The 25,796-nt window shown below is 39.1% G+C and overlaps 1 protein-coding gene across 1 annotated transcript in view; it reads left to right on the forward strand.

Annotated features, from left to right (window-relative positions):
* Nucleotides 1-25,796, forward strand: part of LOC149146298 (uncharacterized) — a 65,975-nt gene that overhangs the window by 1,814 nt on the left and 38,365 nt on the right. Inside the window, exon 3 of the mRNA XM_089447548.1 lies at nt 14,452-14,555. Coding sequence (XP_089303674.1) covers nt 14,452-14,555 — 104 coding nt within the window. The remainder of the gene's footprint in view (nt 1-14,451; nt 14,556-25,796) is intronic.

The following is a 25,796-nucleotide window of genomic DNA, read 5'->3' on the forward strand; positions in this document are numbered from 1 at the left end:
TTTGTAGATATCATCCCTAGTAAACCCCCCAGTGTAGACTACTGCACCTAACCCCGGGTGATTCTAACTGGGCACTTGCTGACACAAAACTAGCCAAATGCCCAGTGGCATTGGCGACCATTTGTTGTGCCATCTCCTTGGGCTTATCTTATCTATGCATTTAGTTCTGATGTTGTAATTTTGCTAGAATTTAAGGTCTCTGCACCTTTCTCAAACATGCTGTGACTATGCCACAGGGTGAGCATGCTTAGTTGGGAAGTGTCTACTTGAAGTGTATTTAAAGAATTCCTAAAGTTCTTATATCTGATGTGTTCTATTCAACATTTTGTTCTTACAGCAGATAAAACAAGATAAGATAATTTTGCTGATGTCCAATGAATAGTGCCTATAAGTAAATCAATGGGACTAAAAAGTACATGCAGTGCAGGTGCATAGTGGGAGTGCAAAAGCAGCTCCTAAAGTAATGCTAACAAAGAGGTACAAGGTACATCAAAATGAAAATTGCTAAAACCAAATGAATCTATGCTCAGCAAAAGGGAGAAGACGTCAAGGCCTGCTGGTGCTAGATGCAGAACCCAAGTGACAGGGCAGAGAAGCAAGCTCCTCATCAGAGAATCCTCTTGAAAGATTATTACTCAAAAATCTTAGAATTGTGTTGTTTTTAGAACCATTTTTTAGACCTATCCATCTATTCAAGGTATGTTGTGATGCTTGCCCTTTAAGTTGCACATTGGGTTCACAGATTTTCCAAAGGTTAGAAATTTAGGCAAATTAGTGAAAGCACATGGTATTTATAACCCTTAATACATGTTGGGGATAGAGTACAAGGCTTAATCAGCATATTTGCTGAATAGAAAGTAGCTGCATAACGTGCTATATAGCAATGTTACCAGATTCGCAATCGGCAATAAATCGGCGAGGCAAAAGAGCAAAGAGTTTTAATCGGATCGAGAAAAAATCAGTGAATACAATAAATAAAGTATTGAATTAATTTTTTTTCATTGATATTCAATAAAGCCATGTCCAAACAATGCACAATATCAATAGATGTCCAAAACAAGGTTGCGGGGGAGCCCCCCCCCCCCACACGCCTTGAATCCGCCCCCGTACCACGCTCCTGAAATTTGCTCCCTGGTTTATTTGCAAATTTTTTGTCTCAAAGATGTTTCATACACAAATGTTTTTCAAAGAAACAAGAGTTTTTAAGTAGGGCACCCTAATATTCAAGCCTATGGCCCTAGTATTGATATGCATTTCATGGTAAAAATGACATTCTTCTTTATTTTTCATTTTCATCATTTTATTTAAATTTTTAACATTACCATGAAATGACTCAGGATGTTTGAGAGTGGTTTCGACCTCATTGGATTTTAAGATTGGGGGGATTGCATATGGAGAAAGTAGAATTTTAGATCTCACTTAAAATCTAGCAAGACTTATCAGTTTTTCAGGATTTCAGGATTGGGGAGATTGCAATGTTTCCATTGGATTTGTCATGTACTAGAGTATTGAACTCGTATTTAATCAAGAGCACCAAGCCATCTATGTACCTTGATGTTAGTGACATTGGTTGTCAAACTCCTCTATCATGACCCTACTAAAAATGTACCCATCATTCAAACAAAATCTTGACTTGACATGCTACTTTTTTTCTATCTTATGTTAATTGCTTAGAGGGTGATATTAATGACAAAGATCCCAAGATAGGCAATGATTTTGATGATATGTAGCTATCTATTGTAGCATGATTTTTTTGGATGCTAGAGGCCATCTAGAGCCTATTTGTTGATGTATTTTCGATTTAGAGATGGATTGCACTTGATGCTATTTTGGTTATGTGAACCCTTACATGTTATATAAATGAGAACTTGTAACTTGTGGACGTGGTTGATGAAGATTATAACTTCTAGATGATTGATGTTATATGGTTTAATCCATGTTTTTATGCTTTTTATATCTAATTCATCACTCTATAGGCTTTTGTTGACATATATGCATCAAAATATATATATATATTATATAAAAATTCGCTCCCGATTCGTTCCCAAACTTGGAGCTTTTGAAAATGTCGCTCCCAGGTCCCGCTCCTGCTCCCAAGTAACCTTGGCCCACAATATCATGAGGACAATGTGTATACTTCAAGTATAAAATATATTTAGTATTGGAAAATTCAAAAACAAGTACAAAGATTAAAATGAGATGAGGAACTTCCAAGTTTTTGTCAACCAACACCGCAAACCTGCTAAAATCTTACTTGGGGTTACAATAGCATGACTTCTAAATTAGGTTAAGTTTGGATTGGTGGTGCGTTATACACATTGGTAGATCACTTATACACTCGACGACAACAAATGAATTAGAGGAATTGTTTCATTATTATAGGTCCTTAGAAAGTTCCAACATTCTGCAACGATTTTCTTTTATTCAAAACGGTATAGAACTTTAACATATTACAACCAGTTTCTTTTTCAAAATGATATTTTTAAAGGAAAAGAACGTTGTTGGACTAGGAGCATCCACAAATATGTACGTATACCAGCCAAGTCAATAGCTACTGGCATGAGCACCGGGGCAAGTAGTTCGTGTTTGGTAAGTGGACCCATAGTTCACTTAGGTGACTCTTTGGGCGGGTGAAGGGCGATGTGGCTGGACCTAAGGCGTAGAAAACTCGGAAAGCAGCTAGTCTGGTAAGACGAGTGAGCCGACCAATGTTAAAGTCGCTACCTAATACATGAAGCTGACTGCCTAATACCGTATACATTAAGCTGGCCAACAAAACCCATCATGACCTTGACAAATTAGAGAAAGGATTCTAGTTTACTGAAGCCGAAGTGTGCGGAGTGAGGGAAGAACGTGACAATGGTGTTGTTTGATCCACGACATCTCCGGATAGGCGGGCAACGAGAAGAAATGAAACCAACCTCCAAGCGCGGTGGGCGGTAAGAAGAAGTGAAAGTGAAACCACAAAATAAAACCCTGTGGAATTTTAACCTAAGAATCCGAGTGGCTTGCCTAGTCCTCTACAAATCGCCGAAATCACGAGGAAAACTTGTGTTGACCATGAGTCAAACTCGGTCAATGCGAGTTTGACTCACCGAGATTTAGATCGACTCGTTTGGTTGAAGATCCGAATCTGAATCGCGAGTGATCAAAGACTCCTGTAACACTGCTATATAGTCTATAGTGGCTAGTAAGGGGATACTAAAACAAAGAAACATGTTGAATATCTTCAAGACCATTGACTTGCAAGCTACATGATTCTTGCAAGAACTCCAATGAAGTTTATCTGTTTTGATTTAGCATTTCAAACATTTTCCATTTGTCAACCTCCTATTATGCAAGGATCCCAGAGGCCTCTTCCATTAAACATGTAACCTGTAGGTTCTGTTGAAAATAGTACCAAGGAGAGGTGTTACTAGGCTTTTATCCCTTTTAGCCTAGTGAGCACATTAATGATTTTTGTCTTGATGTTTATGAGCTATATTAATGTCATGGTGGGAAAAGATACTTAGAAGTGTTGTACCATGTACTTTTTCTAATATTAAAGTCACTTGTACTTTATAAAGTGACTTTATGTTTAAAAGTACTAAGTGTACTTTTCTAATATTAACATGAGGAGAAAAATCACTTTATGGGAGAAATTAAAAAGGTACACAATTTAAAAAGGTACTATGAGACTTTTAAGTAATGGGGCCAATGTATAAGGGCGTCATTTGGGAGAAATGATCTCAACCACACATCTTGAGATTTGAGTATGAAATTTCAGCGATCTTAGGTTTAGGGATTCTATCTTTTCCAAGGAGACAAAAGAGGAAAAGAGAAGCTCATTCTTCACTTCACACTTGAGAGAGCATGAGGAGAAGAGAAGAGAAGAGAATAGAGGAGAAAACTTCAAGGAGAGAAGGATAAATTGCAACAGTAAAAGAGGGGCTTGAATCCCAAGGAGGAGGACCTTACAACAACACAAATTTCAAGGAGAAGCAGGCACAATTTTCAAGGAGGACAATAGCAATTAATCAACACGAAATTCGAGGCAGCCAGGGCATGAATTTCGAGGAGGTGACTGCACTGTTTTGGCCCGAAATTCGTGGCACAAATTTCAGGATTTTGCCTGTTACTGACAACACAAAAATCTAGGGAGATATCAGTAGTTCTCTGACACGAAATTTGAGGAGGTGCAATCAGCTATTGGGCATGCAGTTCGAGGCAGATCTGAGCACAAATTTCAAGGCTGTTTTTTTGCACAGATTTCGAGGAGTTGGGCAGAGAAGAAATGCTAAATTTCTGGGCACAATTTTTTGTGTAAAACTGATTTCTCAGTGGGCACAAATTTCCAGAATGTGTGCATTTAATGCTACAACAAAAAGGAGATAAGTACTATGTATTTTATGTACTTATTTACAATTGCTCAAGCAATAAAATCCTTCTTTGAAGACTGGTTTTCACCAAGAGGCTGTGGGGTTTTTCCAGTGTCAGATTGATAAAAAATAATTGTCTCATGTGTTGTGAATGCTTGCATTTAATGTGCTTTTAGTTATCATTTGTTAGGAAAGAAAAAAAAAGGTAGAAGCACTCTTTATGTTTGCAATTAATGCATTCTGATTTTTATATCAGCTGGACAAAATATGTGGGCTGGACCTAAACAAGCTTATGCAAAATTGTAAACAGGGTCAAGGGTCATGTCAATAGGGTTGAGAGTAGAGGACAGATTGGCAGGGTCTGAAAATTTGGCCCATGGAAGGAGAGAATCATGCTTTTACTGAAGGAAGTTGAAGTGTGGGATGTTGTTGAAGGCTGAAGCAGCTGTGCAAGCACCCACTGATCCAGCTCAATTGGTGGAGTTCAACAAGAAGTATGTGAAGGCAAAGAAGATCCTTCTAGATGCCATCAAGGACCATTTATTCCCTCATGTTTCAAGGATGATATTTTCCTATCAGATGTGGGAGTCCTTGGTCTCTTTACACCAGAGTTCTAATGAAAACAAGAAGATGGTGTTGAGACAAAAGCTACGCAACACAAAGATGACCAAGACCGACAATGTGACATCATACCTCACTAGGATCTCATAGGTGAAGGATGAGTTAGCTGCCACTGGAGAAGCTATTCCAGATGAACAGTTGGTTAGAATTGCTTTGTATGGGTTCCACGAGAAGTGGGATGGTTTTATCCATGGCTTGGTGGCTAGAGAGCATTTTCCTAGTTGGAGGAGGATGTGAGACGATTTCATATAGGAGGAGACCAAGAGGAGTGCAAAGGGGGGCAGTGTTGCTCACAATGAAATAAAACTCACAATCCCTAAATTAACATTATATACCCTGGGAAACCCTTTTGGGAGAAAATCCAGTTGCAAGGTGAGGCTTCTTTGCTCTCTTTCTCTGAATGGAAAATGGATGCAAATACAAAGGCCCATCAACTGCTACAATGCACAAACCCTCTCTATTTTCTCTCTCCCTATCCACTCTTAGCTATCTGCTCATCTATGGAACAAAATGTACTCGAATAGAATTGAACCCTATTTCCTCCTAGTGGCTCGATTATAACACAGTCAGATTGCCTACCAATTGTTAAGTTTGACTCATTCAACTCTTAACTAGAGTTACAATATTGACTCTTCTAAGGTCTTCTTTATCATGATCATGTGGCTAGCCCCTTTTCCATGAATAATGGGGGGATGACATGGCATCCTCTTGAATTTGGTGGTCAAAACAAGAAGATCAACTTCTGAGTGACATAACTTTTGCATACGACTCTGATTCAGGCAATTCTTGCGCGCTTGAAAGGTATTTGTGAGTAGAATAACATTGAAAGGTGCAACGCTTAAGTGGCAAAGTCCCCCCCCCACAAAAAAAGAAAAAGAAAGAAAGAAAGAAAAAGAACTATTTGATGCCTTAAACTACTTAAAGAATATTTCAGACCCCAATTCACCAAACTGGGACCTATCGGTAAAACTGTGTGAAAATTTTTGAATCTCTACAAACAGAAATCCTACTGCAGTTACTGGTTTATCATCTCCTACTTGTTATTTCATTCAACAAGTTATTTAGTTTCATAAACAATGATGAAAACACTACTACAGACTACACTGACATACAAATCATAAACTGAAACAATAGATGAGACAAACGCACAAGGGACATTGTTATTTTTGGACAACACGTCCCCAGAAAAACCCAATGCGGGAAAACCAGTGCAGTAGATAGGGGGTTTGTATTATTAAGCAAGCAGAATTTGAGTACAACAGGTTGCCTCTCACACCGACTAATCTTTCAGAGAAATCTCGATAGCAAGAAATACATATGAGGGTTTACCTCGTTCTCCAAGTCACAACTAATCCACTGAGTGGCCTGACTCCGACAAACACTGCGAAATCCCAGCTTGGGCCTTGCCTCTAGGAGACTGCGTCACCCCTTTTGGTGGATCGATTTGCTGGAGGAAGACTGTTGTTCAGCGCTCTCGGTTCAGAACCTTGCTTCTCCAGCAAAATGTCGAACTGCTGACGAATATTTTGCACTGCCACTGCAAGAGACCCTCTTGGCCTGCGTCAGCACTATGTGAGCCCCTTCTTGGGCTACGTAGGTCTCTACATTGCCTCTCTGATGCTACTGCTACCACTCTGCCCGGCACTCTTTGGCTCGGAACTCCTTTCCAATCCAAATCTGCTTCTGCCCCTCACTGCAACTCAAATCACTAGTTCGATTTTTTTAGCAAACCACACCCCAGAAAAATCGAACTGATTTTATCACTTGGTATATATTCAACTGACCCTCAAGCCTCCTCTTATACTTTTCCTGTTGATGAATCAACGACCGAGATTAAGTCCCTAATCAACAGCTAAGATTAAAACAGACTTGATTCTCGTCTCTTAGAAGCTTCTCACCCATATTTTTATTAATACCCATTAATATTTTTATTTTCCTAAGTTTAGACTTAGGAACCCAATTAAAAATATTAATTATTTTAATAACTCACAATCCGGGTGGAATTTCTCCAAATGATTTCTGGGTTTTGGAGATATTATGTATTCTAGCCCTCCACAAAATTTCGGAGCTAGAGCACATCTGATGCTACCCAAAATCAACACTCCCTCTTAGCGAGGAATGTGCTCTAGCAATACTTCATAATAAAAGCATCACACTGATCCATGGCATCGGTCCTCTGTGCTGCTGATGCTTGGCTTGCTGCCCTTCATCCACTACATTGCTGTAACCTGTATTGCTGCCCATGACATTGCCACTGCCACTGCTGCATTTGTACCAATGTTTTTAAAACCGGAACTGGTGACTGGACCGGTCCACCTAATGAACCGGTTTATCGACCGGAACTGGTCGAACTGGCACTGGTTAGGTCTAAACGAACTAATTTTAGAAAAATACATTAAATAATTAATTTTTAATGAAACAAACTATTTTTAAGATTTAAAACCATGATTCCAAGCCAATAGAGACAAAATATGCAAAGTTTGCTCATTTATACACCATGTAAAGGTGAATATATCAAAATGGCACTGAGTGCAATACATATCATCGACAAAATAGCAAAATACATAAGCAATGAGGCTCTAAATGTCCTATAAAGTCCAAAAGCAATGCTGCAAGCTATGAGGCCATTGGCCTACTACAAGTCTACAATGTACACATGATTAATCATCAAGTTCATCACCACTACTAGACACAGGATCATCATCAAGAGCTACATAGACATCATTTGGTTCAGAGTCTGAGGATGCCCAAGCCTGATCTGCAACCTCAGTAGCAATGCCACCAATAACAATAGAAGTGGACCTAATGGACATACGAGTTTGTCGACCTGCACGACTAGTGCCTTCCATTGGTTCTTTGCCTTTCCTTGATGTCGCTACTGATCCTGGTTCTGATGCTGCCACAAAATTTGCTTCGTCCTCCGCTAATGCCATGTTGATATCAAAATCAGCCTCAAACACAGGGTCTTCAGTCTCCTCTACCCATTCTGATGTTGGATCAATATCATCCAATACAATGGGATCTAGATCAGGTGTTTTGTTAATCATTTGGTTCCTCCTTAGTCGAAGGTTGTATTGCACGAAAACAAGATCGTTTAACCGTTTTTGTTCCAAACGGTGTCTCTTCTTTGCGTGTATGCGCTCAAAAACAGACCAATTGCGCTCACAACCTGAAGCACTGCAAGTTTGGCTAAGGACTCTAATTGCAAACCTTTGTAATTGAGGACACTGGCCACCAAATGACTCCCACCAATGTGTTGCAAAGAAAAAGACATTAATTAGTAACTTAGTTTATAATTTGAATTGTAAAGAACGTAAACAATTTTAACTTGAAAAGAAAAACAAATTGGAAATTGGGACTGCTTACCTGGTTGATCCACATCTCTTGCCATCTTTGCCAAGTTTTTGCCAAAGGTACCACCTGCCATAGTGAAAACAGTAAGTTGTCTATGTATTTCCAACTGGTCTGCATGGGTAGGAACCATGCGCTCCAAGCAATCAATCAATCCAGCTCTGACCTCCCCATCATGCAGATCTCCTAGTCGATCTTTATAATGATACTTTGGGTTCAAAAAATACCCAGCTGCATGTATAGGACAATGGAGTTGATTGTTCCATCTATATCAATGATCTCCCATATACGGCCATATTTAGCTAACTTGTCCTTGTAAGCTGCTCGTATCTGCTCCTTTGCCTGATCCATAGCATCATAAATGTAGCCCATGGCCAATTCCCCCCCTCCACCATCCTTAGCACCTTAACAAGGGGCTTAGTAATTTTCACAAGCTTTACAGTCCTTTTCCAAAAATAATTGTCATACACTTTCTTTTTGGTGTCTTTTCCATCTTGTCTACGAGCCCACCGAGATTCAGACCATTCTTCATAAGAAAACATTTCCTGCAAGTTTTTATGTTGACCATTGAGACATTGCAACATGAGGAAGTGAGTTGCAAATCTCGTAATTGCAGGTCTAACAAGCTATTTGCCCCCAGTGTTTTTCCTCATTAGGTTCAATACCCATGAGTGGTTGTAAATGTATTTTGTAATGCACTTGGCATGCTCTACAGTGTTTTTTGCCCACTCCACTTTGTCTATGCCCTCAAGCATGAGGTCTATGCAATGTGCAGCACATGGAGTCCAAAATATGGTCCTATATTTGGACTCAAGCATTTTTCCAGCAAGAACATAGTTTTAGGCATTATCGGTGATGACCTGCACAACATTCTGCTCCCCAACTTCTTGAATAATGTCATCCAAAAGCTCAAATAGAAGGGCTGCATCCTTCACCTTATCAGATGCATCAACTGATCTAAAAAACATGGTTCCTTGAGGGCAAGAAACAAGGAAATTAATGATAGTGCGGTTCTTTCCATCGGTCCATCCATCTGACATGATGGAACAACCTGTTTCGAGCCATGAATCTTTGAACTCAACCAAATACTCATCAATGGAAGATATCTCTTTTTGCAAAAGAGCTCCCCTCAAGTCATGCATACTAGGGCCTTTGAAGCCCTTTCCTGCAGCTATAACAGAGTCCCACATAGCTTGGTAATAAGGTGAGCGAGCAACATTAAATGGGATATCTTAATCATACCACCATCTAGCAATGTATTGATGAGAAGTTTCTTTGCATTGTTTTTTCCAATGTTGATCCAAAGTGGGTTGACGACTTGGTTGGGAGGAAGTGGGACTAGAAGAGGCAATGTTGGCCGAAGATGAGAAAATAAATTTGGATGTTTGTTCTCTTTGTTCCTTTTGATGGTTGGCCATAAGAAGGATGAACATAGTGAATTGCTGGAAGGGATAGAAGTTGAGTCTTGAATCTCATAATCATCATACCCACTCTCTTTCATGGCTTTTAACAATTCCCTCTTCCTTGCAATGTCATCTTGGATGGCCTTCTCCCTAGCCTTATCTTCATAAAAATTTTCAAGCTTGGAAATGTATTCTGCCCTAATAGGACCTAACACTGCATTTGGTGCATCACATGGCTTTACTTGGCCTCTTACCCCAGCCAAGTGTTGTTTCAATCTAAGAATACCCCCACCTCCAATAGATTTATGGCATAATTTGCATATCATTTTTCCATCAATTACATCACAATGAGCCCATGCACTGTCCTTTCCTTTTGGAGCCATGTTTGCTTGAAATAATTACAATTTGCAAAGAAATCTGCCATTTAAAAAAAAATTGCAGCTAAGAAACATGGAAAACCAAAGCTAAATTTAGGAAAACAAATGCACATGTAGGCTACAAAATTTGATAGCATAGAACTAGAGATTTGATAGCATAGATGATAGAAGTGAGAAGTTTATAAATTTATAACACATAAAAAAATTTAATTCATGGACAACAGTCAAATGAGGAATTTTCAAGTGAAAATCCTTATCTGGAAATGCAAACTAGCTTCCTTAGCCTTCTCTTGAAGATGCCAACTCCACTGACAGCTACAAACTATCTCCAAAATAGCTCCAACTCCAAGCCTCCAAGAGGATTGCTCCAGCAAAAACTCAACACTCTCCAAGCTCCCAAGAAAACTCACAAACACTCATAAACACTCCAAATGATATGTGTGAGACAAATGAGAGGGAGAAGGGCCTCTTAAAGGCTTGGAGAGGGTGTTTTTGGAGGGAAAGGACCCTTACTTTCCATCCAAAACCCTTAAACCACCTTGGCTAAGCCATTGCGTGGGTCCTTTGTGGGCATGGCAGGTAACCGGCCGGTTTGGGACGAAATCGGCCGGTTTGACTACAAACCGACCGGTTAGGGCCAAAAATCCGCCACACCACCTTCATGATCGGGTTTTTCAGCTGGTTCCAACCGGTGGCCTTGCTGACCGGCTGGTTTGACCAGTTACCGGTGACCTTGCTGACCGACCGGTTTGACCGGTTACCGGTTAGGAAGGCCGGTTTTAAAAACACTGATCTGTACTACAACTGCCTCTCAATATGCTGCATCAGGCTGCCCATAGCATTGCCACTGCTAACTGCTACACTTCAACTCAGTCGCTGAGAAGTAAGCAACTGAAAATCCACCCAAAGCTGACATGCTAGTTAGTCTAGATACCTCATGATGCTGAAGCTACCTTTGCTGCTAATCTGTGCTGACCCTTTGACGCTATAGCGCTGCTGTTGTATCTGCTCTGTGCCTCCCGCATTGCTCAACACTCTACTGTGCTGCTTCAGACTCTGGCACTCTAGCTCTGCCATTGTTGCTCCATCATCCCTCGCACCAACTGACTCCCGTCATTCTGCTACTGTCATTAAGGGCTCTCGTAGCCGTATGTGATCCAAGAGTTTGGGCACCTCAAGGATCCTGCCCCAGTGTAGTCCTCCCGACTACAACTCAATGTCGCCCCACCTCTTCTCTAGAGGTGCATGAGCACTCATGGCACAATCCTCGTCATCATCCTCCTTGTCAGCTTTTGCTGGAGCAGCCTTCGAGTCAGACTTCTCTTCCTTGCCCTTCTTCCGAGGGCACTAAGTGGCGAAATGTCCCAGTTCCCCACACCTGAAGCATCTGACTTTGGTTATGTCTTTCTTTTTCCTCTTCTGCTGCCCTGGCTGTCCCGCTGATGCGAGAGCTGCATCCTCCTCTTCCTCCTTCTTGACTCTGACTCCTTTACCGCTACTTCCTGCCTTGGTTAACCGCCTAATCTCTTCTTGTCGAAGAGCTGCCCACATCTCCTCCCAACTGGGGAGAGAAGCCCTGCCCAAGATGCTCTGGACAAAGGTCTCCCAGTCTTCAGTGACTGCATTCAGGGTAGTCCTGACCATGAACTTAGGATCTGGTGTAGACCCCACGGAAGTCAGTTGGTCTCGAATCCCTTGCAACTTGAGAAGGAAGGGATCGATTTCTTCTCCCTTCTACATCTGATACTGTCTCAGCTGGTTCTCAAGCAACATCTTCCGTTGAACGAAAGTTCCCTCATACAAGGTGGTCAAGGCCTCCCACATTTCCCTTGCTGTTTCCTTTTCAATAATATGTGGGATCACATGATCCTTGACCCTGTCCAAGATCATGCACTTCGCCTTTGCTTGAGCCTCGTATTTCTTGAGAGGATCAACATCGATCGGTACAATCACCACTTTCAAGGCATAATCCTTGATGCGATTCTTGTCCAAGACTGCCAGGATCCTGGCCTTCTAGATGACAAAGTTGGATGCTCCATCCAATCTGTCCTAATCCCTCAGTCCATTAACTGCCATCTCTGCTCAAACAAGTGTAGAACAGGTTCTCTTCTCCCTTTCTTACTGCTGTCCCAACAAGACTCGGATCTGGATTTCTTGGTGCCAGAAATCCTCTAAGGAACAATTTCTTTCTAGACTCCCCTTCGAGTCTTGATTTCCTTCACGGAAATCCTCCCGCCAAATAATGTCGAATCACCCCTTCTCCAATCCTCCTTTGTTGTTGCTCAACAACCCGGACTTAGATTTCTTTTAGCAAGAAATCCGTTAAGGCAGTGACTCCCTCTCCATAGACACTGTTCTGCAACAACAACAACAACGTCCCACCAACACCACAGATCAAATCTGCACTACTCCTACTGCCCCGACAATTGGCTGATTTGAGCCCCTCAGGCTCTGTGTTGGCCCAGAGAGCTGATGCAGTCACTGCGTGAGCTCCTCTCGGCTACCGTGTCTCCTCCTCCTAGCTCAAAAAGCTGACACAGGCACTGCGTGAGCCTTTGCGTCACCTTTTCTGCTCTGCGTCACCCTTCCTTTGTGTTTTCTGGCTCTGGAACAACGCTGTCACTCGGGATAGCTGCCTCTCTGCAGCAGATTTGCTGGATCTCCTGGCTGATGGCTTCAGTATCCTATGATTTGCAATGCTCTGATACCATGTGAAAATTTTTGAATCTCTACAAACAGAAATCCTACTACAGTTACTGGTTTATCATCTACTACTTATTATTTCATTAAACAAGTTATTTAGTTTCATAAACAGTGATGAAAACACTACTGCAGACTACACTGGCATACAGATCATAAACTGAAACAATAGATGAGACAAACACACAAGGGACACCGTTATTTTTGGACAACACGTCCCCGGAAAAACCCAATGCGGGAAAATCGGTGCAACAGATAGAGGGTTTGTATTATTAAGCAAGCATAATCTGAGTACAACAGGTTGCCTCTCACACCGACTAACCTTTTAGAGAAATCTCGGCAGAAAGAAATACATACGAGGGTTTACCTCGTTCTCCAAGTCACAACTGATCCACTGAGTGGCCTGACTCCGGCAAACATTGCGAAATCCCAGCGCAATCACTGCTTGGGCCAACGTCTTGCCTCTAGGAGAATGCGTCACCCCTTCTACTGGATCGATTTGCTGGAAGAAGATTGCTCTTCAGCCCTTTCAGCTCAGAACCTCACTTCTCCAGCAAAATCTTGAACTTTTGACAAATATCTTGCATTGCCACTGCAAGAGACCCTCTTGGCCTGCGTCAGCACTGTGTGAGCCCCTTCCTGGGCTGTGTAGGCCTCTGCGCTGCCTCTCTGATGCTACTGCTACCTCTTTGCCTGGTACTCTTTGGCTCGAAACTCCTTTCCGATCTCTGCTTCTGCCCCTCACTGCAACTCAGATCACTAGTTCGATTTTCTCAGCAAACCATGCTCCAGAAAAATCAAACTGATTTTATCGCTTGGTGTATCTCCAACTGACCCTCAAGCCTCCTCTTATACTTTTCCTGTTGATGAATCAACAACCGAGATTAAGTCCCTAATCAACGGCTAAGATTAAAACAGACTTGATCCTCGTCTCTTAGAAGCTTCTCACCCATATTTTTATTAATACCCATTAATATTTTTATTTTCCTAAGTTTAGACTTAGGAACCCCATTAAAAATATTAATTATTTTAATAACTCACAATTTAGGTGGAATTTCTCCAAACGATTTCTAGGTTTTGGAGATCTTATGTATTCTAGCCCCTTCACTAAATTTCGGAGCTAGAGCACATCCGATGCTATCCAAAATCAACAAAATGATCCTGTGAGATGATTCGTCCTCTTTTTCCACTCTAAAAACATCAAGATGGATGACAAATAATATAATGATCCAATCTGGATCAACGTTTGAAAGGTGTTCGATTGATGGTAGAAGAATAATCTAATTTTATCTTCTCTTACGATTTATTTCCAATATATTTAATTATTATTGGTGTGTAAATTGCAGTAAAAGATGTCAATATAAAATTACCAGATAATTTTTGTTTGTTCTCTTGTTCTTTGTTGTTCATATCATCTGATATTGGTGCGTGTTCCAAGCTGCAGCAGGTTATAAGGTTTTTTACATCTTTCATTAGTCTTTTCTAAACCATATTTGACGGTTTGTTGTTTGCTAGTTTTCATCTATGATTTGCAGTTACCAAAAAGCTACCATGGCTCTGGTTGTTCTATTGCACTTTAATAATCAATAAGCATGTTTCAGTTATGAAGCACTTCAATGCACTGATTATTGTGTTATGCAGGGATTCAGAGGCTGCAGAATATACAGAAAAGTACAATAAATATGAGGCTGACTATGTGCGTCGGGTGAAGGCCAAATATTTCTCTAAAAAATCATTAAATGGGGGTAATAATTCAACATATTTCGAAGATCATTTTGTGAAAAGAGCTTGCTACTGTTTTTAATATCTGAATAGATGTCTTGCTGAGACAAGCCATCCCTACACCCTACATATAGAATTTGTCACTGTGATATCATAAAATGGGCTTTCCTATTATCTTTTATTCTCTTTTGCTTCTTAATATGTAGTTTACATGGCAATAACTGATCGTTATATTTTATTTTTCTTTGATTATCTAGTTTATTTGTTTGTTTCCGATTAACCGTTTTGTACAATCCTAGAAGTGCAGACTTTGTAAATTTCCTTGCAATTCCTAAAGCTTTCAGCATAAAGGTTTCCCCAGATGATCATAATTGTAGTGACATTTTCTGGATATAAAATCGGATATAAGCTTTAAAACACATTTCATATCCAGAACATTTTACTATGATTCCTAAACTTGTTTAGCGAGTACTTTAGTTTCTGTTAGCATCAAGAAAGGAAAGCACCGATTGTGTTAATTTGTATGCACAGGATTGTCTATGGATGATAGGGGCAAGATGAATTTTCCAATGATAATATATATTGTGACTATGCTCTTGGAAGCCTATTTAAAATGTGAATTCATCACAAGATTTGTCAAAAGTAATTAAACTAATTGAAATATATGTTAAGATTTACACGAAGTTATTAGAATAATAAATTTCTAACAATCACAGGGAAGGAAACTACAAGCCAAGGATATGTTGCAAGTAATAATTCAAATGCATCATTGTTAGACAATAGAAAAATGCATTGACATGAATTTTTTTAAAAGTTCTTTTGCTGGAAAAAAGAAATTAGGAATTTCATCAAAAAATACCATGATAATTCTTCTTAAGCCATTGTACATCTATAGCACTCAAAACATGCTTCATGTATTGCACAAATTATTAGTACTGTATAATATGTTTGTTTGGGACCTTCGTGTGTTGTTAGAGTTACAAGGGTCATTTAGGCTAGGCATGATAATAAGGTCACTTTTCGACTATAATTTAATATATGCTTTTATGCTTCAATGTTGTAATAATGACTTAAAGTACATTAAGTGATTTTACAGTTTGTGAATCTAGGTTTTATGTACTTAGGGTTTATGTCTTCCTTTGCTATAAATAGACAATGACTTTTTTACTTTTGCGTTAAGCTTCTACTTTCAGATCTGGGTTATTATTCCTAGTAAATCTATAACCCAGAAATTTAAATCTGCACTTACTGAATAAAAGACACACTGAGATTTTAACTCAAAAATTTACATCGGAAGCAAACACAAGAAATAATTGTCACAGAGAAATTACCCCTCTAACTGAACTTCACTTTATTACTCAGAACAGTGAGGGCTCCCTAACTGGGAAAATGACCCTACTGAAAAATACAAGCTACAACAACTACAAAGATTTTCAGGACATCTGTACCAGCTGTACATCCCTCCAAATTTCCTCAGAAGCACTCCAGCGACGTTCTGTTTGCTTCAGCCTGCAACCCACCCTCAATTGCGTGGCTAATTTGGACTTCTGGGCACCTGGGCACTTGTACCAGCTGTACAAACCCTCCCCACATGGCACATGTGAGATCTATAGTTGAATACGGCCTCATACATGCGGCTGCTCCTTGATCTGCTAAACTTGTTGTATGTTTCTGCTAGGAATGATCTTTTGCTGCTGAAATCTTTCGACATTTTCCTCCCTTGGCCTTGACCTCTAGATGAAAATCCTTCTTCACCTTTTGTGGAGATCTCTCACTTGAGAAAATGCTTTTCTCAAATCTGTGTCTCCTTCTTTCGTTAAGTCATCTTTTATAATTGTTCCTTGAGCTGAATCCTTAACACTATTCTCCAAAGTGATTGACAGTTGAGATTTGATCTCATCTCACTTGAGATCAATGGTTGAGATTAAATCTACGTCACTTATGGAATTAAATTACATTTCCTTAGATTCCCTAGGTCAATAGCCAACATTAATCAATTAACTTAATTAATGTGTTACTTTGTTTGTTTTCTGAAGAGAAAATCGTAATTTTCATTAGTTTGTATTAAATTATGTTTTGTATGTGCATGGGTTGCACTAAAAAACTCCAGCTGAAGCTGGCCCTGTCTTGTCAAAAATTTGGACTATTCAGTCCACATATATACATCATACAAAGTTCAATAACTGTACCTCATACTGTAAGAGGAAATATAAAAACCAAAATAATATATAGATACTGTCCACAAATGAGAAGACTGTTCAATGCATTTAGCAGAGATATAAATATCAGCCAAGAAACCAACAAAAAGTTGCAGTATCAAGTATCTGTATGCATGCCTTCTATGAAGGGCCAGTGGTAAAAATTATGCTCCTGAGTACTGACCATTTATGTTCTCCATGATCTGCAATATTCCTATATTCTGAGCAGCACCTTCCTTAGATAAGGTGTCAGCGTCCCTGTTCCTTTCCCTGTAAATATGGCAGCGTGTAATGTAGTCAAAAGATTGTTTAAGAAATTGATCTCCTCAATGATGGGGCAGAGTGTGTGCATGTGGCATCTAGAGATGTTGAACCAATTGATTACATTCTTTGAATCCCAAAAATCTGTATTCTATGAACATCCTTTTCAACAGAAGAAGTAATTTTAAACTCATAAGCTCAGAAAAACTATTAGTGCCCTAGTGTTCTTGCAGTAGCAAATTCTTCTTTCCAGTGGTGCAGTAAAACAGACAATTCACCATTTGCAGAAAACAACATCACATATTTTACCAAATGGAACACTGTTTAACAGTATGTAAACCAGTACGAAATCCAATTCTTCATCACAATAGTTCACTACAGTTCCATGCAGATCGCATATGGTTCTGAGATTCACGGATTCTACTATTCTAGATTTCAGTCTAAACAAATAAGAAACAAATAAGAAATCTTCTAACTGTAATAGCTAATATGGTACCCAATTCTGAGCTTTGTCTCCTTCCAACAGTCTATGGTTTCTTTTCCTTGATCAAACCCGCTTCCTGTTGTGAACTGAGTTGCGGATTAAGCACAGACCGTTTCAGAACAGACTCCACCTTCGAACAGTTCCTAAACTTAGCACTGAATGGTAAACAATATAGCCTCACCGTCCTTCGCTTATTTCACTGTGTCATCACAGGTCCGATCATGAGCTTTAGAACCCTTGCGGTTATTCCTCCTTTGCTGATGGACAAACCCTAACTCAGGGCTGGGGTTTGACTATGGCCTGCGTCTTGGAATCTCTAAGGGACCGGCTTACTCCAGTGGAAGCTTGCGTCCAATATTTCTGGTGACTTCAAGCCAGAACGAACCTCCCTTCACAGGAAACTGATTGATACTTCCTAGGGCACATCCCTGTGACAAGAACCCCGCTAATTCCAAGCAGAAAACTCGATATCTCCCACTGTGCTTCGTTCCTTCTTCAGATGGTCATACCTGTGCAAAATCAAAACCCTTAAACCCCAAGATTTTGCTGACCAGACATAAACTTGTACCCCAGAAATCAGAGATCATCCCAGACAGTGTTTCGCTCCTCTCTCCAAGATATTTCTGTGCCCAAATAGAAATTGCTACCATACAGAGATCAAGGCATCACAGAACTTGTTGCCAAAATAAAGATTATCACCACAGACTCGCTGCCCAAAACAGAAGTTGTTCATCACAGAACATTTCTTTGCACAGAACAGAGATTATCACCATAGGTCTCGCTGCCGAGAGCAGGGACTAACCTTCATAGATCTTGCTGCCTCAGATAGAAGTCTTGTGCCAAAACACAGAGAAGAAATAGAGAGAGGGGATGTCAACTAGGGTGGAATCTTCTACCACCGAAATTGACAAGAAGAAAGGGGTCTTAAAACCCTCAGAGCTAATGCTCAAGAACAAATGAGATGATCCACAATGATGCCATCCAAATGAATCCAATCCTCCTTTATTTATAGACTTCCTTAAGGGGTTTCACTTTCTTAATTGGTTGAATGTATCTTACTCAAAGCCCCAGATTTGGGTTTTTTCACCTAGCTTACCCAAAACTTGCCCAACAATGGGTATTTTGGGTTTTTATCCCCTTTTTGAAGGACTATAGCCTACGTGGATGAATAGGCTACTAAGTCCATTCGTCCTCAATTCGTTGAGGACATTACAAAATGATTTTGTGATAAGTACAAACCAGCTCCTCCCCCATAAGTACCATCGGCAAGAAAGGCTCCATCGAAATATGCCCAGGGAAAAGAACTGTCAATGGATTCAACAGTGATGTTGCGAGTGTGTGGGGGAGGATCAGCCTCCGAAAGCATAGAAAAAATGGCTATAGACTGTGCAGCCACTCTATCGGGAATGTTTGTTTTATTTTGGAAGATTTCAACATTCCAAGCAAGCCATATTCCCCAGGAAATGAGAAGGAGTGGACAGCGATTCTTCTTTGGATTTGCATTATTCCACCAGTCCTCCCAGGCCTCCAAATAAGATGCTTCCTGCCAGAGTAATACCCAGAGATGCTTTAACTGATGACCAAATAGCTTGTGTAAAGGGGCATGGAAGTAACAGGTGACTAACGGATTTGTCCGATTTTTTGCATAACGGGCACCAACTCGGACCAATAATGCCTCTCCTATTGAGGTTATCACCTGTTGGGACTATGTTTTCTAAAATGCACCATTGGAAGAGATGCACTTTTGCAGGGCATCGATTTTCCGTAACTTCTTCGACCACCATGAAAGATTTACTGGCTTTCTGTCATCGATGAGCAAAACATAACCCATTTTTGGAGTGTATCCACCAGCAAACTTAATTAATGTGCTTTTGCTAAGTTAGGCTTAGGAAAATCATAAAAGCATCTTACTCAATAAATTAAGCAAGTTTTCGAAGCGAGATTTTGGACGACTCCTGCATGCTTGACACCTAGTCTATGCAGAAACACTTGTCTGCTGCTAAATTTCAACATTTTGTAATACATTGAAGTAATCCCAAGAATTAATTTTCTCTTTCAATTCTTTCTTGTATTTTTGGATGTTAAATTTTTGTAATATTGTATCAGAGCCATAGTGACAGTCAAAGTAGGTGAAGGCCTCAGGACCACATATGTACTTATTTTTGATAAACACTAAGAGTGAAGTGTAAAAACTTCTGGATAACAGAAATATATATAGAAATAATTTATTAATAAAAGAATAGACAGATGATGTCTGATTACAATGGGGCTCCTGGCTTAAATACCGCCATGGACACCCTTTGGGAAAGGGCATGATCTTATGATCGTGCCCTTTCATCTAATTAAACCTAGAATTAAAAAATAACCTAAGATTAACTAATTTTTTTACATAACATTGTCTTCCTCTTGAAAGAATGCTTTGTCCTCAAAGCATGCGCAACGACGGATGTTGTTGACAAAATGCTTCATTTTCCCAATAAACGTCTTCTTTGGGAAGTCCTTCCACTTGAGCAGATATTCCAAGATAATCAATGTCACACACTGTAAAAGGTTTTGGATTAATCTCTCAATTTCCATTTTTTGGAGATGTGGATATCGGTATGGCTTGATGTTGACAAGGTCTGACCCTGCTTTAACTTCTGTTCTACGCTCAATTTCCCTACTAGGCGGCATCTTCATAGGTAGGTCTTGAATCACTGGTGATTCTTCTCTGGTCATATTTGCAGATAACATTTCTAATTGGTGACATTGTATTGCATAAGCAGGTGCTCTTCTTCGACTCAGCTTGATCATCTGAGATGATGATACAGCATGATTTTCTGGTGTTTGGAATCCATGTAGTTTGTACTTCTGACCTCCCCATTTGAATTTTATAAATTGTACTTGATGGTTGGCGGCATAAGTACCTAAAGTTCATAGCCATTGGATACCTAAGACTACATCTACTCCTCCTAACGGCACTGTGAAAAACGGAGACTCTAAACTGAAGTCTTGAATCTGCAATTTAACCTTATGGCATTTTCCCACCTTTTCAATCTTCTTACCGTTAGCTATCATCACTTTCATGTTTGGTAAGGGAAATGAAAATATATTGAGTCTCTTTGCCACAGTTGCATCTAGAAAATTGTGTGTGCTTCCAGAGTCGACGAGAACCACTATTTTGTTCTTCTTTATGTGTCCTTTTAACTTTAAAGTCTGAGGTTGTGATATACCTGTCATAGCTGATAATGATACTTGTGGAATACTTCCATCATCTAGTTCTGGTGAGAATTCTAGGGCGTCTTCTACGTCATAATCTTCACTGTTTGAACTTTGAATCATTGGTTGCTTCACAATTATATAGGTTCTTTGGTTCTTTTCCTTTAGCACATCTATGTTTGGGGTCCCACTTCTCACCACAGCGTTTACATTTACCCTCTTTTATCCTTTGCATTTCCAAATTAGATTTTTCATCTTCACGACGATGTGGTGGAACATATCTTGTATTATTTGAGTCCACACACTGGGGTATCTTTCGTCTTGCATAAGCTTTTTCCGCTGTTGACCAAAATATTGGTTCGGATTTCTTTTCGGCTGTTTTTGCTTTTCGTCTTGCTTCTTCTATAGATGTAATATCATGCATCTCAAGTTCTGCTTGTAAATGGGTTTTGAGTCCCGAGATGTATGACTGAATTAGACGAGATTCTGATAACCCAGGTACTCGTGTTACTAAGGTCTCCCATTCTTGAGTGTATTCATCGACACTTCCTTTTTGTCGTAGTTTGATGAGTTTTGAAAAGAACTCTTCTTCCTTTACACCTTGAAATCTTTTGAAGAATGCATCTTTAAATTTCCGCCAGCTAATGACATGTGTTGTCTTTTTCCACCACATATACCAGTTATATGCTTCTCCCTCCATTTTCATGGATGCATGCCTGAGCTTTTCGTCATCGTCAGTGATGTCATATATCTCAAGGTATTCTTCTGCTTTATTTATCCATGCAACATTGTTTTTTTCATTTCCATCAAATTTAGGCATCTCGACCTTTGCCCTTCGCTGGTATGTTGCCACTGGTTGAGCGAAAAAAGGGTGTTGATTGGTAAAGTTATCCCAGAGTTGCTTGTTTGTAAAGACTGTGTTACTTGCTTCTTGGTGGGGTGTCGCTGATTTTTTTGGGGATTCAACCTTGTCATGAGAGTCTGTGGACTTAGCTGAATCCGACGAGACGTGTTCTTGATTCTCTTCACCTTCTTTCAGTAGTTGTTCGGGCGTACAATTCGACCTTTTACATAGAACTTTTAGCATTGTTAAGACCTCTTTGAAGTTTACTTCTGTTTGGACATGTTGACTTTCCATTTTTATCTCTATTCGATTTGTCGTATCTTCTAGATTTTTGATTTTGTCCGCTTGCTCTCCCAGCTTGCTCTCTACTTCATTTAATCTTTTACTGACCTCGTCGTGGTTGTTATTTATCCTATGTTCGGCATCCAACAACCTTTTCTGGAAATCCGCCATTGTCATTGTCGACATTGAGCGGGTTTGCGGGGGCGTGTATTTATCTGCCAGTTTAAGGGTTTTCCCTCTCTTTTTTTTTTTTTTTTTTTTTTATCTAATATAAATTTTATACATATAACTTTTAATAATTAAATTAACTTATATATATAACTTTTTAATTAATTAAAATAATTTTAATTAATTAAATTAACTTGATATATATATATAAAATTTATAATTAAATTAAAATTAAAGTTATATGTTATAAAATTTATAATATATATTATATAACTTATATATATTTATATTATATAATATATATATATATATATAAATAAATTAACCGTTATATATATATAACTTATATTATAACTTAATTAAGTTATATAATTTATATAATATATATATATATATATATATAATTTACGATTACGTTAAAATTATTGTTATATAACTTATATATATATATATTATAATATATATATATATTTATATTGTAAATTATATTATATATATATTACAGAACGTCACGACTAGTTACGTTTGGTTGATGAATCGTTCAAAAAAAAATCGAATATTACCGTAACACTCGAATATTAACGTAACACAGCAGGCTGGCCGCACGTCGTTTTAACAAACCGTAACGCAGAGCTGGCAGCACGTTGATTTAACAAATCGTAACGCAGAGCTGGCAGCACGTTGATTTAACAAATCGTAACGCAGAGCTGGCAGCACGTTGATTTAACGGAGGTCGTAACGCAGCAGGCGAGCGAAGGGGATTGGGGCAGTGCGGCTTAGAGGCGGAGAAACGGATTACGCTTGGGGATCAATCGATTGGTGGGTAACAGGTGACGTGGAGAATGAATGAGATGCGATAGAATGAACAACGAATGGTTGGAACGATGCTGTTGGGAGCGGCGACGGGTTAATGGTGGGGACGAGTACAGTGGACTGGCAAGGAATATCAGGTGGGGTTGATGAACAGCGACTTGGTGAAAGATGACAGATGGCAAAGCAGCAAAGAAACTGTGCAGCGGAGTGTCCAGAGAACTGACCTGCTCTGATACCAGATGAAGTGTAAAAACTTCTGGATAACAGAAATATATATAGAAATAATTTATTAATAAAAGAATAGACAGATGATGTCTGATTACAATGGGGCTCCTGGCTTAAATACCGCCATGGGCACCCTTTGGGAAAGGGCATGATCTTATGATCGTGCTCTTTCATCTAATTAAACCTAGAATTAAAAAATAACCTAAGATTAACTAATTTTTTTACATAACAAAGAGACACAAAGGGCTTTTGATTTTTCTACTTTTAAAAGGAAGAGCTCAATCTTTTACTCAATTTAAGCGAAGTTTTTTACTGAGAGATCAAATCTCTTTTTCGAGTTAAAGACATTGTTTTTTTTTCAAGTTAAATTGAAAATCCCACCAAAAAAGTGAAAAGTGGGAAAATCAATCTGATTTATGAGAGATATCTAATTTTTTTAGGGGCAGCTGCCAAATACTATATGGACAACCATCAAACACAAGGGGAATTGTACGATTGTATGGGGGTCATACAATAACCGTCAAGAAAAAAACCATTGGTTGTATGACTGTATGAAATCTGGACAGCAGCCACCAACAATTGGGTGGCCATAATTCATGTGGATGGGTGTACAATAGCTGCTAAAGGCAATCCACTGCCCAACAGAGAACTTAGAGTGAAATTGGGCAATGTACAGATGCTTAGATTCTGAAATTGAGCTTCCCAGTAATGAATTTGATCAAATCTGACTAGACAACAATCTTGTTACTGTGTAAAAAGCCAAGTTCAATTTGTGTTTTCAAAGGCACTTTTTAGCAGCATTGCACCAACATATATGAATTTTGGAGCATGGTATGAGTCATTTTTTCAAGAGGAGACCTTGTTGATCATCCATAAGAGAGCTGCTGATGAAGATCAATGTGTTTGCCTTTTCTTTCACATGATTGAAGGATGTTTACTTCTTTTGAGTAATATTTCATTAAGTTCACATATTTAGAGGCACTGTTTCAGATGTGGTATTAGTTGACTGTTTTGGGATTTTGCTACAAAGTTTTATGCATATTTCTCTATTGGAGATGAGTTGACTGTTGCATATGATTTTAAGTTGTGCTTGGGGTCATCTCCAATTACACAAGCCATTTCTACCTATTTGGAGGCAAGACTCATTATCTAAGGAGACTTTGGAGGGTTTTCATTGCATGGTCAAGGCCCATATGTACAAAAGAAGAGGAACACCCTAGTCCAGAAGATGACACATGGAATTCATATCACACATGGCATAAATGAGAAAGACATTTGTGAGGAGTACTCTATTTAGAAATGTGTTGGACCTCCTTTATGCCCTCTTTCAATACAGTGTTAGACCATGGAGAATATGAGAGACAGGGGAGAGAATATGAATAAATAACAGAGGTTATTATTTCAAAAAGTATCATCAATAACATAAGATGGTGTGTCACACACAAACACACATATAGGAGATTCCGTTATTTTCGTTAGGAACTGATCACCTAATTTATAATTACATATAAAGTAAATGCTACTTATTACTTACAACTTTATTATACTAATAATTAATACATTAAATAAAATCATCATTATCTAACATATTCTCTCACTTGTCTCTCATGTTCTCCATAGTTTAACATGGTATTAGAGCATTAACAAGTTTGACCTAGGGCATCTCAAAGATTGCGTCGAGACAAAGTTTGACACCACCTGCTTGGAGAAAGAGACTTGCGTGGATGTTTATAGCAGAGCAATCCTGTACAATGGTCAAATTAATTGTACTATGGCATTGCTCATAAATTAATTCAACGCATGGGGGCACAACAATAATTTGTATGATAATCGTGTTAATTTTTCAATACTAGAACTGATTTATTATTTTCAGTGATTTATTTTATACCCAGAAATTAAATTCAACCCAACAATTTTTCTTTTTGTAAGAAAATTGTTGAATAAAAAAATACATTGGCATTTAACTTAAATAATTTGCAATGGAAATTTACTAGAAAGTCAGTCACAAAACATAGTAGAAAATCTTCTCATTTCAGGACTTCTTCCCTCCCGACTTTTAACCTTTCCTTTGCTTCGATTCTGGTTTTTCTCATTATCTTTTGGTTTTGTTTCCCTTCAGTTCAGCTGTTCTCTCCAGATGTTGATGGTCTTAATCTTCTAATGGTGCTGTTTCCAGTTGGCGCAGGTTCTCCAAGCTTGATGTCTGTATATCTGGCTTTCGGGATGGCTTTTTGCTGATGGCCGATAGTTATGGTCTCTTTTGGCTTAGCGGCTAGATCTTGTCTTCTTCATGCACAGTTAGACTATTTTAGACACATATCTCTCATGGCTGTCAGTTTTTTCTGGCATGCGTTGTTGATGCCCATCTGTATGGCTTTTGCTTATTTTTTTGTGGCAAGTTCTCGCCATCCCTTTGCATAGTTTGACCTATATGAGACATATATCCTCTAATGTATTTGTACATATATGCTATGTTTATATTTCTGATATAAATACAATTATGCTTTTTCGTTCTGAAAAAAAAACATAGTAGAAATTTGCCCACAAATTCTCCTCCACTTTCCTTTTACTCAGGAAAATTAGGGCTTCCATTAGCAAGAAAATTGACTCACAGAAAATACAGTAGTGGAACCTGGCAACTTGGCCCCCTTAGAAATTCGGCCTGCACTTGTGCTGGCTATCCTTGACAATTTTGGCACCCTTGTAGCAACTCAGCCTTATTGCAAATCTGGCATCTACCATCTCAACCTGCTTGTTGGAACTCGGCCTCAATAGTTTCAGCCTCGTCGTC

The sequence above is a fragment of the Pinus tabuliformis genome, chromosome X (genome assembly GCF_031772625.1).
Source record: "Pinus tabuliformis cultivar Carrire ecotype Pingquan chromosome X, CPIR1, whole genome shotgun sequence".
NCBI classification, from domain to species: Eukaryota; Viridiplantae; Streptophyta; class Pinopsida; order Pinales; family Pinaceae; genus Pinus; species Pinus tabuliformis.